This window comes from Hemicordylus capensis, chromosome 4 (genome assembly GCF_027244095.1).
Source record: "Hemicordylus capensis ecotype Gifberg chromosome 4, rHemCap1.1.pri, whole genome shotgun sequence".
NCBI lineage: Eukaryota > Metazoa > Chordata > Lepidosauria > Squamata > Cordylidae > Hemicordylus > Hemicordylus capensis.
The window spans coordinates 270,132,133-270,149,380 of NC_069660.1; the positions used below are offsets into that span (position 1 = coordinate 270,132,133).

The window sequence follows — 17,248 nt, forward strand, 5'->3', positions numbered from 1 at the left end:
TAGGGTGACAGGAAATCCGTAGAAAGAAGAAAGCTCACTGACTACTTTATTTACCTTAAGCCAAAACTAGGGTCTCACCCCCCACAATTTTTTTTAAATAAAAAACCAGGAGGTCATCTTAAATTCAGAGTCCTGCTCCTTTTGAGTAAATGCAGGTTTAACCTGTATTTAACCTCTACTTTCTAAAGGGGTCATCTTAAATTTAGTATATCATCCTCGATTAGGGTAAATACGGTAATCGAGAGCGGCACTAGGGAGGCGTGGCCAGAACAGAATCCGATGACGTATGAGGACGGTAGACGTAAGGAGGTCGGGCCCTGGCCATCAGCAGCGCGCGCGACTTGAAAAATGGAAAACGAGACGGCTCCAACGGCTTCCAGCCCAACCTCTTCCCCATCACAGGCCTCTGGAGCTGGAGCCGAGTGCGGCCCGACCCACCCTGGCTCGCAAGTGCCTTTCCCGGAGGTGGAGGCGGTGGCCTCTGGTTGGATACTGGACTTCGCCTGCCGCTGTCTGTGCCGTCATTTCTGTGAGAACAACCGCCGGGACTTCGAGAGGAGCCGAGACCTGGCGTTGAGTGAGTGAGTGCGCGAGCGAGCCCGTACTCTCGCGATGTCTGCGGCGGGAAAAGGCTGGTGGTGTTGGAGTCGCGCGATCGTCTTGGACAGCGCTGGCCTTTTCGTGCCGCAGCTGGCAACGCAAACGCGCTCCTTGCAGGCGAAGGTTTCCCCCCATTCGTTTCTATGCCGGAAACAACTTCGCGCCCTGCAAAGGTCTGTGCAAAGTGTTGCTTTCAAAGGCACGGAATAGTAAAAAGGTAGTGGGTATCTTCGGCTCATTAGAAACAAGGAGGAAAAAATAGAGAAAAACGGAGAATCTGTGATGGATGAGTTCTCCAATTCTCCCCCACTTTCGGTCACGGCAGGGTCTGACATTTGTAAAATGTCATACAAGGTCGCCTGCTATTCAACCGGTGCAGCCATGCCAGTCTTCCTGTCTGTCAGCTGTTCATACAACAGGAGTTCTGCCCCCCAAAGAGGGTGTGCCATTCTCTATACCGTGAAAGCTCTTCCTAAAATAAACTTTGCATCAGAAGCTGTAGCCCTCAAGCCACGTTGTAACTGAAGTCAGTTTAAAAAACTGACTGGAACTGAAGTAGTAGTGCCTACTTCGAAATACATATGGGGTTCAGGAGATCACATGGTTCTAGGAGCTTTTAGCATCCCGTCTCTGTGTGCCCCACTATCAGCTTTGCAATGCCTGGACCAATATGAACCAAATTGGGTACAGTTGTACACACACATAGGGACACTTGAATGGTGTAGTTTGTGATGATGCCGTCCGCCTTGATTCAAGATGGCGGATGCATGAACATTTGAGATGCAAGTGTGCTAATTTGTGAAGTGCCTAGCCAATTTGGACCAAATTTAGTCCAGCTGTATGGAAGTAGGCAGATTAGTTCGTACTAGAACAACGTGTGTGTGTGGTTTTATTTGTTTGGTAATGACAGATTGTTACTTATTGTTATATTTGCTGCCTGCCAGTCCTTCACAGAACTGGGAGTAACATGATGAAATTGAGTAACTGCACAAACAGTGAAGCAGGTGGACCTGAGGATGCCCAGGGGGCTTTTAAACCTGAGTAAAAGCAGCAGTCCTGAGGTTGCCCAGGGGGCTTTTAAACCTGAGTATTCTTGACTGAAGTTCAGTTGTCTTCCTATTATGCCACTTGGGTTTGTTTCCAGTCTCCAGTAGTGGCAGGGGGTCAGTGGATAACCCAATCACCAGGGCAGGAGCCTCCACCCACCCATCCACTCCTCCACAGCAGCAGGCTTGGGTATTTACCCAAACCTGTCAGCATGGAGGAAAATGGAAAGGAGGACAGGCAGAAAAGTAGGACGGGGAGACAGAAAACAGAAAAGTCGGTGGAGGGAGAGAAGGCAGAAAATAGAAAAGCCAGGGAGAGAGGCAGGAAGCTGAAAAAGGACAAAATGAGGAACGGGAGGGAGAAAGCGGGGATTGCATCCCCACCCCAAACAAAATAAGTTGTTCTAGTAAGAACTAATCAGCCTTTTTTCCTTTCCTTTCACTGTCTCTAGATCTGGACTAAATTTGGTTCAAATCAAGGTCCACAAGTTAGATCTCTTGCACCTCAAATGTTCATGTGTCTGCCATCTTGAATCGGGGTGGGGGGCATCATTACAAACTGCACCACTGAGGTGTCCCTGTGTGTCACTCACTACAACTGTACCAGGTTTGGTTCATATCGGTTAGACAGTCCGCAAGTTAGTGCACTTGTGCCTCAAACGTTTACGTGTCCACCATCTTGAACTGGGGGGGATGACATCACAAACTACGCTGTTGAGGTGTCCCTACAACTGTAGCCAATATGGTTTATATTGGTCCAGACATTGCAAAGTTGATGGGGTGGGGGGACATACACATGGACACACACACAGAGAATGCTGGGTGATCTCATAAGGCTACTGGAAAGTAGGCTAACGAGCTAGTAAAAGATTGGACTTACCAGCAGCCAGGAATCTGCTAGAGCAGGGAGCTTTCTACAGCCACCTCCCCCCATGCCTGTACTTCCTATTTTGCTCTTACTGGCTTCAACAGCTGCTACTCAGGCTGCTCCAGCCAGTCTGATTCCTAAGGGGCTCATCCTGGCACTGCCCCCAGGAAGAACTAAAATAATGGGTAAAAAATGCACTTCCTGGTTGCTTCAGGGAGTATATTTTTAAGACGATTTCCCCCTTCCTGGGGGCAGTGCCAGGAGGAGACCCCTCGGAATAAAACTGGCTGGAGCAGCTTGAGAAGCAGCTGTTCCAACTAGTAAGACTCAAAGAAGAAATTACAGGCAGAGGAGGAGGGGCTGCAGAAAGCTCCATGCTCTGGAGGTTTCCCTGACAACCCGTAAGTCTGATCTTTTACTAGCGTGTTAGTTTGGGGGAAGGGGGCAGCCCCTCCTGCCCTTACTGACCAGCCACCACTGCCAGCCTCCATTTGTTTGAGGCCCATATAAGGATGCCTTTGTCTTGACACTGACTCTGTTCACATCTTTGTTGCCTCCGCTACAAGTTTTAAGATTCTTCTGTAAGAACCTCTGAATAGGATCATCATTCAGTCTCTAGAGGCACCCATAAATTCAGCTATACTCTAGGAACTGGCTTGAAAATCTCTTGAACTCTGGCTCCCTCTATGGCTTACAAGTGCTATTATAGTATAGTTTTGATTTTTTTAAAAATAAAAATAAATGTAATTATGATGTATTGTATTAATGGTTTGATCAGTTACATCATTTCTGTGAAAGTGCTCCACTGCATGCCATTAAATATAACATGACTCTGAATATAGCTTGGAAGCGAGTTCTATTTATTTAGTACAACTTAATTCCAGATAACCTTGCTTAGGATGACAGTCAAGTTTGTTGATATTTGTTAACCACACAGTGGCACTGCAGGAGCAAAATTCATCTAGTCATCATGTGCTTTCCTTTCAGCTATTATCAAAGGATTACGCAAAACAGAAACACATCAAGTGAAGACAGTGTGCCTTTGTCAGCTTTTGGCATATGTTGCAGAAGGCAAATCGCTTGGTAAACATCTTGCTAAATTTATTTAATTTCCATTGCAATGCCTGTACTGTATGCAGATTAATCAGCTGAGGCCGATGTGGTGATGATACAGTGCTGTCAATAGACATGGTGCTTCACAGAGTGATGAAATAAATATCCTTGCCCTGAAGACTTTGCGGTCGACATTTTGACAAGTGATCAGCTAAGGGTATGAATCATGAGGGACAAATATGGATAGGCTTACAAATCTGGAGTATCATCCTGCTCCTCTCCCAAGATCTCTGGCATGGACAGGGTTCCATTTTGTGCTGAACTACAGAGATCCCTGCAAGTGGTGAGAGACCCTGCCCCACTTCATAGTGTTCACCTGGTGTGAAGTGAGTGAGTGACTAACTTCTCTCCTTTTTAATCTTCTATACACACTGGATAACTTGGAGAAAGGATGGAATATTTCTCAAGGAAGTGATATTTTAATAGCTAAACTCAGTATTATGATACAACTCCTAATGCTGAAAATATATTGCATATTAAACTTAATATGACCCCACCAGTTCACAAAATTAAAGGTGGCCTATCTTGATGTCCTTTACACTTCAATTGACTGTGTCTTAAATATGTTTGGCCAGCTTTTTTCCATCAACCAACAATGTCATATAGACAGTAGAGTAAGAGGAAGTTAACTTCCTGTATGTTACTCACATTGTGTGTAAACGTTTCTGTGTTTTGGAAATATTATAACTGTTCTTAATTTATTTCCTCTTAAGATTGTTGTTTCGAGGATGACCAAAGGACTTCACCACTGGAAAAAGCATTATCTGTTTGGATTTCACTTCAAAAAGTGCAAAACAAGCAAGATCGACTGCATGAAGACATTAAGCGCTTAATTCAGATTCAGGTCTGCTATTCAGCTGTATATGCCATGCAACTAGAATAGAAATACATTGGCTCTTGGTCTGTATATGTGCTATCAATGACCAGTAAAAGCAGCCATTTCCAGACAGTAGGCTTTGTAAGCAGCAAAAACCATCTTGTGTGACCCCTTAGAGCAATACATATATTGTAGCATGAACTTTTGTGAACTATAGTTTGCTTTCATCAAATGGGGGGGAGGGGGGGAAGCAGCTGTTCCTATTCAGCCCCAGCACATCTCTCCAGTGGCTGTTGCTAGTGTGTTTCTTTCTTCAGTTGTGAGCCCTTTTGGAACGGAATATGTTTGCCACGTTGGAGGACAAGCAAGTGAATAAGTCCCTTATAGTACAGCGGACCTTATTGGGACAATAATGATATTGTCTGTGTGGATATCGGGGTGAATTAACATCAGTGGCTGATCCAATGGCCAGCCCGCTGTTGATGGCAGAGAGTCGCCAGGACTGATGCACAACTTAAAGCAGGACTTGACAAAATTTCTTTGTATCTAGGAGCCAGTCCAAAAATTTAGGAGCCAGATAATGGATACTTGACAAAATTACCTCGTTTATTGATGAATGTTATTGGGGGGGCGGGTGAATGGGCTTCTCTGTATCGCTTTTTAAAGTAACGTACGTGGAACACAAACGAGGTTCCCTGGAACAAATAAAGGTCTTATTAAATAACCTTACCTCTGAATAGCTTAGTCTAGGCACCACAGTTAAACTTCTAGGTGTCATAGCTCCCAGACACCTGGGATTTGTCAGCCTCTGACTTAGAAGCAGATTTGACGGTGTAGCCATGGGTCTGCTGTGGGATGACTGGGATTTGAGACTATAATCCTCACAAAGCCCATGCTCCTCCCAGCAGCCATGTGGGCTTCCCAGAATCACTCCCTGCCCACCACACCCCAACAAGCTCCCAAACATCACTGTGCTGCCCCCGCACCAGTGCTGAGCAGGCAGTTAAAGGGCCCCCCAGCAGCGCTCTACCTGAGGCACTTGTTCCATGTTCTGATGCCTCCTGGTGGTGGGCGCCAGGGATTCCAGCTTTGGAATTCCCCTTTTCCCAAAGTGCACAGTGAATATTGACTGTTCTAGGGTCAATTCCAATGGAAGTGACACCCTTTATACGAATCCAAAGTTTTAGTTGCAACTAAAGACGGTATAGAAATGTTTTAATAAAATAAAATAAACTAGTTGGTGAGGCCTGTTGTTGACCTGGCAAAGTCATTTTATGTAGATTGCACTGTTAGCAAAGTTCAAGAAATGAAATCCAAGAGGCCCTCTAATATCACAGGGGTAACATTTGTGGAAACCATGATATTGGAGTACTTGAGCTGACCGAAAAAAATGAGGTTAGGTTCCTTAGCTAAACAATTTTCGCTCACAGAGAGAGTGGATGGAGCAGCCTGCATAGGGAGAGTGGCTATTTAAACTTTAAACCTCCCCACTTCTCAGCTGACATGCAGGGAGGTTTAAAGAAGTGGAGCAACTCCCTGCTTGCCAGCTGGGAGAGCAGCTATCTAAACTGTATGCCAATTTAGTTGGGGGTGGGGGAGAAAACCACAAACAACTGAACCTACTCCCGTGATAATTAATTTGGTAAACAGGAAGGTGGCCCTCAAATGGGCAAAATCACTATTTGAGGGCCACCTCTATATGTCATAGAATTTTGTATTAATGTTCTTCCAAAAGGGAAGCAAAAGAATAGTTTGAAATTTGTAGTATGTTTCAACTGTGAACATTATTTATTTATTTATTTTATTTAATAATTACTATGGTAAATTTGAATCAGATCTTTTTCTCTTGGGCATGATGTCTTTTGGAATTATTGTTCTCAACAGATCTTTAAACACTCAATAATTTAAACTATTCAGCGAACATATTCTGGTTTTAAAAGTAGTGCATTCAGCCAGTTTCAGTGGCAAGATTGTGTATGCAAAATTTGTTATCTGTAGATCATCGGGAAGTATTACTTTACTTTGTACAAACCAATCAATACATTCTTCAAAATATGTAATAGATGACAGATATGTCTTCCTTGTAGGCTGTAGCAGTGCATATGGAAAAAGGATATTTTAAAGAAGCTACAGAAGTCCTAGAAAGACTGTTTCCAGAACCTTTCTCAAATGAGGTAATAGTGAATCTTTTTTCAATTCTGATGAGTACAAAGGCTTAGTAAAGCTGGACAGCTTGTTCTGGAACTAAAGAGCTATTTAAGGTCAAAATGCATCAAATCCTCAGGATAACCTTGGTAGATTTCCATACTTTATCTCAGAACTTACTACTTCTTTTGGAGACACTGACACCAATAGCTCTAATTCTCTAGAAAGTAGCTGAAAATTATTTTAGTGGATTTAGCCAATTTAAAACTTATGAAGATACTGAAGTCTTATCTAGACAATAAACTGACTTTCCCTAGCATGGGCATTCTAGATATAACATAAGGTGGGTATATTGAATACTTTGCTGTCCATTTGTGGCCCCTCAGTGAAGTTCTAAGTTTCCATCATTTAAAGCCCACCCAAACCAATCAAAAGTGGGAGCAGCATAGGATAACACATGGCTTGGCTGTATCTAAGAGTCTCTACTGGCATGAATTGCTGGGAGAGTGAAATCCTTGTGCTCTTTTCTGCTGAGCACAGAGTGGTAGATAAGGGTGAAGAGATGTAGAAACAAAACGATAATGAAGAGGGGAATGTGGGTGGAAAGAGAAGGTGATCAACCGATAATGCCTTTGAAAGAAAACACAGAGATAAAATGGTAACAAAAATGCTTGAGTTGAAAAAATGTGACACTTGGGGTGATTTGAATTTGTGTTACTGTGCTATACACAAATGAGTAGCGTTAGTGCAATTCTGTTCACAATGTAAGACAATAGACTTACAAACTGCTTTCAAATAATAGTTTTGGGTTTGAGATATGCTCTCTCCTTTTGCTGCCCTTCATCCTTCTGGTAATACTACTATTTGCTGTTTTGCCCTCCTTAATATGTGAAACAATGAGTAAACTAAGAAAATAATATTCAGTAATAAGTAAAGTTGTTTAAATGATGACCAATTGGTGGCTCATAGGCCATATCTGAATCCAGATATCTCCATGTTTCCGAAAGGATCTGCAAGGAGCAACCTCTCACTTGCACCACAGTTCACACTCTGAGTGCCTGAAACTTTGGATTTCCCAATTGGAAGGAGGCCTGCAAGTGTCATGTCACATCGCCCAAAGCAATTTTGCATAAGGCTGGAAGAAAAGGTTGCAAGAGGTGTGCGCTGCTTCATGCCCAGCTAGCAGATTCCCTACAGTCAGGAAACTTGGGCAAGTAAGGGGTTGGGGTGTCCTCTGGAGCATTGTGAATGTGGAGTTTGTATGAGTGTCTTCTACACAGCCCCACAAGGCACTTCAGAGCAAGCAAAGCAACCTTCCTCTTCCTTGCTCCCAGTTTCCTAAAGTAGGAAACTTCAGCCTGGGAGGCCAGATTCCTTGCCAAGTTGCAGGCATGATGTAACTGGGGAAAGGGCTGAGCTATGCCTCTGACCACCGAGCAGCTTGGCTGAGGATTACCTAGTCACCAAGATGAAGAAATTAACCATTGCTGTTTTAATTTGCAATCTCTATTCTTATTCCCCAACATATTTCCACAAGACTGAGAGATGTAATAAAAGCCTCTCCTGTATGTCTGCTCCCAAGGGCTATCAAAAATTGATTGGAATAGTTTGAGTACTCAAGGCAAACCGCGTAACTTGCACAGCAGAAACTGGAATAACACTTGTATCAGAACAATGTTTGTACTGAACCTATCTGTGTGGAACTTCTAGTGTGTTCAAGGTAGGATTGGTAGGATGCAGTGGACATATTGAAACATTTATCATAATTCTGGATTTTCTAAGTTTAGCCTTGGCAAATGAAGCTGGCTGCAGTAACGAAGCAGAAAGATCCCTATCATCAATTTCTCCAGCGTTTCAGTTTCAGTCTTATGACAGAGAAAATCAAATCTTACATCAATACATTTTTGAATGAAGACTCTAATAATTTTCTTATGCAGGTATGTTGAAAGCAAGGAACATATCTCCATGTGAATACTCACTTTGTGCAAAATTAAATGAATAGTAAAAATAGAATAAAGTTGATTAAAAGGTGAAAAATTTTCAGGATTCTAACTTGAAAAATTCAAATTTGTGTAGTTATTTGTCAGTTTAAGCTGTAAAAAAGTGGACTTATTTCTCATTGAACTATGTTATTTAAAACTTCATGTAGTACTACCAAAATAAAAATTATAGTAGATATAGTGGCTGATGTTCCTGGTAGTATTGCAATAGTGCAACTTAAGTGTTGCATGCACTTAAGAGGTTTGTAGAGCTGTTTGAAGCATGAATTATCCTCTTTGCTAAGCAGGGTCTTCCCTGGTTGGTATTTGAATGGGAGACTACATGTGTGAGCACTGTAAGATATTCCCCTTAGGGGATAGGGGCTGCTCTTGAAAGAGCACTTGCATTCTTGCAGGTAGAAGGTTCCAAGTTCCCTCCCTGACATCTCCAAGACAGGGCTGAGAGAGACTCCTGACTGCAACTCTGAAGAAGCTGCTGACAGTCTGTGCAGACAATACTGAGCTAGATAGACCAAGGGTCTGACTCAGTATAAGACACCTTCCTATGAAGTTGCAGTGCTCTGTGATGCTGCCCAGCCACTAGTGGAAGACCTTCTCTGAAATGCATACCTGCAGTGTGTCCGCATTTTTCCACTAGTGCGAGAACTAATCTGGAACAGATGTTGCTTCCCTTGAGCTACATCTTGCTAGTCTAGATGTAGTCCAGTGTTTCTAAGACCAATCCATTACTATCAAGTTGGTTGTAGTTTAAGCTGACACTACCACTCTATTCTTACAGGAAGCTAGAAAAGAGGTGGAGACTAAAAGATCAGGACAAATAATGGTACACACGCAATATGATGGCATAATTGAAACAAACAAAGAGAACTACTTAGGAAGCGCACACAGGTTTGTAACATCTTAAAATGACTGTCCTCTTGAACTGTGGTTCTTGTGGCTACAGCTTTAATTTAACACAGTAGCATAGGAGCTAGTGGGGCTTTGCACAGACTTTTTTCTCAAGATGCAGGCTTTATCTTTTTAGCATGTCATTAGGATAACACCTTCTTTTAAAATTAGCTTTCTAGTAAGGTGCAGGTGTTCCTTGTCACATCTCCACACAACAGCCAACCTGTTTTCTTCAGGGACCTCCTCTAGTCTGGCACCATACATCAAGTTGTCTTGCTTTAGAAGAGCAGGTTCTTGTCTGACTAGCAGATGCTACTCTGGTCTGCAAATGGGACTTCCCCACTGCTGTAATGCAGCTTTGCTATTATACCTCCTTACTATTCACTTCTACCAGCTATGAGAAGCTGTCAAAGTAGTATTGGGAGAAGGGTGGCTGGCAGTGACATGACAATGCTTGGGCAGGCAAAGAGAAAATGAACATCTAGGAAGCTGTGAGGCGCTTGAGATGTGGGTTGGTTGGCACTTGAGTTAGGGGCCCTGCTGAAAGGTAGGAGAAGCAGCACCGGCTAGTAAAATATTAGAAGGCATTTTAAAACAAATACTGGGAACTTTGAAAACCCAAATTCCTACCTGTCTGCAGCACAAATAAAACTTTTGGGTGTAAGTTTATCAAACTATACCGATGGCTCTCGCATTTTCAACAAAACTACTACTCCTCTCTAGGTGATAAAAGCTATTCACTACCCATCTCTATAACACTAAACCATCACTGAGATGATTTTTCTGAGTAGAAAAAAACGCATTTTATTTCCCTTAGCAACTTGTTCATATCTCGGAACTACACATGTGTATGTTGTGCCCTACAATTTACTGAATTTAGCTGAAATAGATTCTATCAACAGATCTTTGTACTAGAGTTCACATGACATTAAAAAAAGAGGGTTCTTTATCTGGAGACGGAAACATAGTAGCTGACATTCAGACTAGTGCAATGCTAGCAGTACAGGGGAAGGACAGTTGCACCCCCAGACCCCAATGAAGACAGGACACACTTAGTTGGAGTAAAATAGGGCCACTTTATTAATGTACAGCGGAATGAGCCTTGCAATGAGGTACCTAACTAACCAGAGTGCAGGTGGTACTCCTGTGTGGGACTGCCTGCTAGGGAGGGCCATCCCACACCAGGGTGAAGGGCTGGGTACTGAGTCAGTCAGGCACAAGGTCCTGACTTCCTCTCACTGCAGTTTCCCCCCCGCTGAGGTGGGGGGAAACCCAAGCCACCCACCCACCCTGAGTGGGGGCCATTCCCAACCCTCTGGGCCATAAAAACACTGAAGGGCTGTTGCTTGCCCCCTCCACACCCCGAATGCCCCTCCAGCCAAAAACCACCATTAATCAGTCCACCTACCCAACACCCTCCCTCTCCTGCCAAGTGACTGGTTACCTTCAGTGCCTACCTATTACCCTAACCCAATACTCGATGAGAAGTAGGTGGGGAAAAAGCCGCACCTAGTGCCAATCCAGTGGTCCCCCACCACCAAATTCCTACTTGGCCCCTGCAGGTGGCCATCTATCCCTCACTGACAACCGGGTGGGTGAGTGCCAGGCTGCAGAGCAACCGGGTCACATCTCCCGGAATGGAGGTGGCCGGGTCACAATCAGACCACCTCCTTCCCCTGATTAGCCAGTCCCAGACACGTGGAGGGGGAGCCAAGGTGGTGGCGCTGTGCCTGCTTCAGGTGACGGGAGCACAACCCCACCCACCCCTCACCTCATCGCACAGGCGCAGTGGTGGGAACCAGCATTTTCACCTGTCTCCTCCTCTCTGAAGCACACTATGCTTCCCAAAAACATGTGGAGGCCCTGAAGGTTGTATGGCCCTCAGGGACATATTTTTGGGAGGTATTATGAACTTCAGAGGGAAAGGGACATAGGTGAAAATCGCCCCTCTGTCATAGTGCAGTGCTGATACTAGGATGGATGTCAGCCAGTGATAGATCTGCAAAATACAAGCTAAACTGGGTAAGAGTACCATAACTCAATATAAAACAAAATATTATTTGGGTTTGGGTATGAGGCGGTTGACTGCTTACACTAAGGTTTTAGGGTTAGTAAATTTGGGGCAGGGTATTACGTTTGTTACTACATTTAGTGCTAGTGGTGGCTATATTAATGGAATGTGGCCATTATTGTGATTTGTTCTTAAATAGTGTTCTCTTCCATCTTCTCCAAACACAGTGTAAATGCCATCCAACAAAAGGATTCAGTTGGAGGCAAGGTGAAGAGAAATTAGTATTTTGTGTCATGAATGCCAAAGTATTTCAGTAGTCATTTTATTGTGGGGTTTTTTCCCCATTTTTATATGATTCCTGTTATAGATATGACCAAGAAGAGTCTGGTTCCTTATCCAGTCAAGCATTTTGGAATTCTGGACAGATTTCTAAGGAAGCCAAAACACAAAGCAAAACGAATACTCTTCAAAGTAAGCATTGCAGATCCTTGAATGTATATAAACTTGTAAGAAACCACTATAGTTTTTGAACCGATGGAATGTGTACCTGGATATCTTGGGACAATGTACTTAATACAAACTTTTCAAAAGTATTAGATGACACAATGGCTTTAGAATATGAAAATAGTGTATCCTAGTAGAGTTCTATTTATTTCTCAAATTCGTAGACTGCCCCAAACTTCCATCTCTAGGTGGCTTACAGCATAAAACAAATTAAAATGAAAACCTTAAAACAATTTATCACACACAGAACATGAGGGAAGGGACTATAGCTTGGTAGTAGAGTAAATGCTCTGAATGCAAAGGGTTCCAGGTTCAATTCCTGGTATCACCAGGTAGGGCTGGAAAATGCCTGTCTGAAATCCTGGACAGCTGCCCCTGCTCACTGTAGATAGTACTGAACTAGATGGACCAATGATCTGATTCTGTACAAGGCAGCTTTCTATGTCACTGTATAAAGTGTCTACTATATGCTGCCGCTTAAGTGTGAGTTCTGCAGATCCATGACCTTTCAATGTATCAAATCCAGAACAATTATGCCATTGTATTTACCTGTGTTGATGACATACATAACAGCTAACTAAACATTTCATTGTAAGATTTTGCTAGTGTGTTCAGTTGGTGCTAAACTAACATTATCTAGAATGGTCGCAAAACCTGGAGCTTACTGATTTATTATAGCTTAGATATGTATGATATCTAATGCTTGTACCATTAAAGGTTGTAATGCTTTTATTCTTGATCAACATATCTCCTTATTGATAAAATTTAAAAGTGAACCCTGGCTATATGAAGCAGCAGGCTGTTCATATTCCCTCATCCCTAAGTGTTGACTATTTTTGCCACCCTTCAATAATCTCTGTAGTGGTACAGTACACAATATCACATACAAGCAATGCAAATACACACAAATGGTGAAAATAACAGATTATGTTCCATGTGTGTAACAGTGCCATTAGATACATAATTGCCTTCTGTTCCAGGTACAATGGAAGGAGGCATTTGCTACAGAAAAAATAGTGTTCTTGCTTATTTGATCACATAGGTGGATTTAAATTAAAAACAAAACAAAACTCCAATTGTTCAGTATGTTCAACTATGGTTGCTATGTTAGAGGCCATGTTTTCAGTTTCCATGCATCTTTGTATCTTTAATCTTATCAAGACACCCATCCTTCAAAGTGTTGTAAGCACAAGTTCCAACTTCCAATGACACCTGCATTAGAGGCCCCAAACGTTGTTGTGTTACGTGTTCTAGTTCAGCTGCTAGTTAGTTCTCTGCTTCCAATGTGGTGCTGATCTTTAAAACTACTTAAAAGTAATTAAATGATTAAATTATGCTGACACTTGAGTTCAAAAATCGTTGTTTGCTTTGTGTGCTTAAATTAGTTAAGGGAGATCTTCAGAATACTGAAAACGGCCAGCACCGTAACAAATCTCTGCCAGCTGGTCAGAAGAAACAGGTATGTTTAACGGAAGTGGGTCTAATATGGGACTATAAGAAGATGGATAGATATCAAGTGGTATATTCATAAAATGAATGGGAAGCATCTAGACTAGGGCTCTATTAGCAAAAGCTCCTTCCATGTACAAAAGCATTGTGTGAGCAAAGGGGTCTCTCCTTCTGATAACAGGAGCTTCTGCTGATGGAGCACTAATCTGGATGTTGCCCAGTGTCTAACAGTATCCTCATTCAGTATCTCTGAGCTGCATTTTGTGCCTTCCCCTAAAACAATGCACTGTAAACTCTGCCTTTACTTTGATAGTACAATGGGTGACATCTAAACCTTTCGAGTGGTGCTCCAAAAGCTCCTTCTGCTTGCAGAATGGAAGAACTCATTGCATGAGTGCAGTATTCCTTCTATTGATAGAGGAAGCATCGAACAGAGTGACACACACATTCTTTCTCCCAATAGCACTGGAATAATTCTCTTTTCAGTATTTTGTAAGGGGGATTTTCACTTTGTTACTGAAAAGATGATTCATTAAGTCATGTGATAACTGTTGAGTGAATTTTGCCTATCTTGATTCCTTGCAGGATGTATTTCTCAATATAGGTCATAAATAAAAATGTAGATAACCTGGAAATAAATGAGTTACTGCTTTTAAAATGATGCAGTTTGGAAAAATTAGTCACATATTTTGCAATTGGCCATTCCATTTTTGTCTCGTAGAGCATATCAGCCCTTGTAGGCTTAAGGTTTCCATCAAAATACTGGCTTTTGAGAGAGAGGTTTCGTGTCAAAGACAGTCCTCCTATTTCAGATTCCACCTCAGCAAAATTTTATTTTTTTCAACCATGCCAAAAGTGGGAACAACAATTCTTGCAATGCTGCACTTCTGTAGGATGCAAGCATACAAAGGATTTAACTGTTGCAGTCATAAAAGTCAAGCTGACAGGACCCCTTTCCTTTCTGGCTCTTGGTAAAATACCATTTATGTTTGAACTTCATATGCTTTTTTCCCCATCTAAAGCGATGGCGTTGGGAAGACGATCAGAAACTAAGAGATGGTGTGCGAAAGTTTGGAGTGGGAAACTGGACTCAAATTCTTCAACATTATGACTTCACTCATCGAACTAATGTAATGCTGAAAGATCGATGGAGAACTATGGAAAGGTTAGGGATCAACTAGCTGTCTGTCCCAAACTCTTCACCTGTTAAGAGTCTGTGAAGAAGTATTGTATTTCTGATTTAACCACTTGATCAGGGAACTTAAGTGGTTTAGAAAAACAGTGAAGCATTTGTTTAATTATGATCAACTGATAAAGCCTTTAGCATTTCTTCTTAGAGTCTTCTCTTTCCCCCCTCTATATGCATCTAAGTTGGTTCTCAAATCTGTTAGTCACATCAAGAAAGCTTACAGATGAATAAGCTTAGGTCACATAGCCCAAAAAAGACTTATTTTAAAAGCAGTCATTCTCTTCTGACAGCTTGAGCTTGGTAACAGGCATGAGCCTTTATCTCCTGCATGACTGCATAAATATTGATACTAAGCTAATTATGCTTAAAACATCTAAGCACAAGTTCTATTTAACTCAATGGATTTGACAAAGCAAACTGCTACACAATCTTTTATGGCCTTTTGCATTGTTGCCCATATGGAGAACATGGGCAGTGAATCATTTTGGCCTACAATTATCCATGCTAACTGGTCAAATATGTCATTCTTACTAAATATATCAAGCCATCACTTTACAAGGTGCTTTTTAAACATATTTAGTAGAGGAACAGTAATTGCTGCTATTCATCCCAGCAAAGTGCCCTCCCAGTAGCTGCTGCCTCCCTTGTTTTGTTTTTAGATTGGGAGCCTCTTTGGAACACAGAAACATCTTATTCTTTTTACCTATGCAAAATGCTTTCAGAGCTTTTGTTGAAAAGTGGTTTACTGTTTAAACATTCTTCATAATGTTAATGTTATTTGACCATAATATTATGTTTCTGGACAGAGTTTTGGGAATCTGTCTTAAATCTCAAAAGAATTACTGACATATGTTTGGTTGCCTACTGTCCCACTGACTATGGAGGCCTCTACCTTATGTGCATTTCCTGGTCTCCACTGAAATGAAGAACAGGGATTGTATGTATGCTGGTAACAGTTAACAGATATACAAAAGTGTGCTGCTTCTTAATGGGAAAGCTATCAACGTCAAAGTTCTCCTGTGAATGGCCAGGTTAACTTTCTTCTGTTAAGTGCATGGTGTCAGCTAAGCATCTGCAAAGAACTAGCAGAGCTATACTGTGGCAGTATATCTGTAAAAAGATTTTTGTTTCTTTAATTGTATAAGTTTTAAGAAACTTTGTATAATAAATTTTAATTTTAATAATCAATTTTAATTGTTTCTTTAATTGTATATGTTTTCTCCAAATTCTTTCCCAGCAAAGTATTTCTTCTAAATGCTTGGTGACTTTACTGTTGAGATTCTTGGGCCTGTAATAAGATTCAGTTGCAAATACTTGGGAAGCTGGTTCACATCAATTACCTTAATCTATGGTGTGAGGTGAGCAGATAAATAGTTGTCCTTGCAAAGGTCATTTAGAACTTAATTCATAATTTATTCTGCTGGTTATATTTTCTGTTTTATAGTAAAGCCTGATCTTGGCTGAAGCATTTCAAATAGTTATGATACTTAGAACAGTCCTGGGTGTGTAGAAATGAGGGCAGTCGGACAGCTGCAGCTTATGGCAAGGTAGACCTGAAAATGGAGATCTCAACACTTTTTGATGAGTGCCAGCTAGAATCCATGACAATAAAAGCTAAAGTGTGAAGTTTTGAGAGCCAAACTACACAGGATATTAAAGATCCAGAGGGGAAACTAGCTGTTAACTACCAATGAAAGTCTAAGCACATCAGAGCCAACAGTTCATTTAACATCATGTGTAATTTGGCCCTTGGTGAACTTGTATCATATTCAGCAGTTATTGGGAGTGGTTCAGATGAACATGTGCCACACAGTGGCAGCTTCATCACACTGCATAGCAGTTGGATCTGTGCACAAAGCTAGTTATCCATAAAAGCCATACAGTGAAGCAGCACCAAGCAGCCTCCCTATCAGAAGTTCACAGAAAGCAGGCAGTCCTCTGACAATAAGGTATATGTGCCTAAGGTATATAAACAATAACTGGTTTCAGTTGTATACAGGTGAAACTCGGAAAATTAGAATATTGTGCAAAAGTCCATTAATTTCAGTAATGCAAATTAAAAGGTGAAACTGATATGAGACAGACGCATTACATGCAAAGCGAGATAAGTCAAGCCTTAATTTGCTATAATTGTGGTGATCATGGTGTACAGCTCATGAAAACCCCAAATCCACAATCCCAGAAAATTAGAATATTACATGGAACCAAGAAGACAAGGATTGTAGAATAGAACAATATCGGACCTCTGAAAAGTATACAGTGTACTGTGCTTGATTGGCCAGCAAACTCGCCTGACCTGACCCCATAGAGAATCTATGGGGCATTGCCAAGAGAAGGATGAGAGACATGAGACCAAACAATGCAGAAGAGCTGAAGGCCGCTAATGAAGCATCCTGGTCTTCCATAACACCTCATCAGTGCCACAGGCTGATAGCATCCATGCCACGCCGCATTGAGGCAGTAATTGCTGCAAAAGGGGCCCAAACCAAGTACTGAATACATATGCATGCTTATACTTTTCAGAGGTCCGATATTGTTCTATTCTACAATCCTTGTCTTCTTGGTTCCATGTAATATTCTAATTTTCTGAGATTGTGGATTTGGGGTTTTCATGAGCT

The 17,248-nt window shown here is 41.8% G+C and overlaps 1 protein-coding gene across 1 annotated transcript; it reads left to right on the forward strand.

Annotated features, from left to right (window-relative positions):
- Nucleotides 1-249: 249 nt before the first annotated feature.
- Nucleotides 250-15,818, forward strand: TERF1 (telomeric repeat binding factor 1). The gene is made up of 9 exons (XM_053248425.1): nucleotides 250-577; nucleotides 3,502-3,597; nucleotides 4,341-4,471; nucleotides 6,532-6,618; nucleotides 8,377-8,526; nucleotides 9,368-9,477; nucleotides 11,856-11,959; nucleotides 13,378-13,451; nucleotides 14,464-15,818. The coding sequence occupies exons 1-9, from the start codon at nucleotides 349-351 to the stop codon at nucleotides 14,620-14,622; spliced, it is 1,140 nt and encodes a 379-aa protein (XP_053104400.1). The 5' UTR covers nucleotides 250-348; the 3' UTR covers nucleotides 14,623-15,818.
- The last annotated feature ends 1,430 nt before the right edge of the window (nucleotides 15,819-17,248 follow it).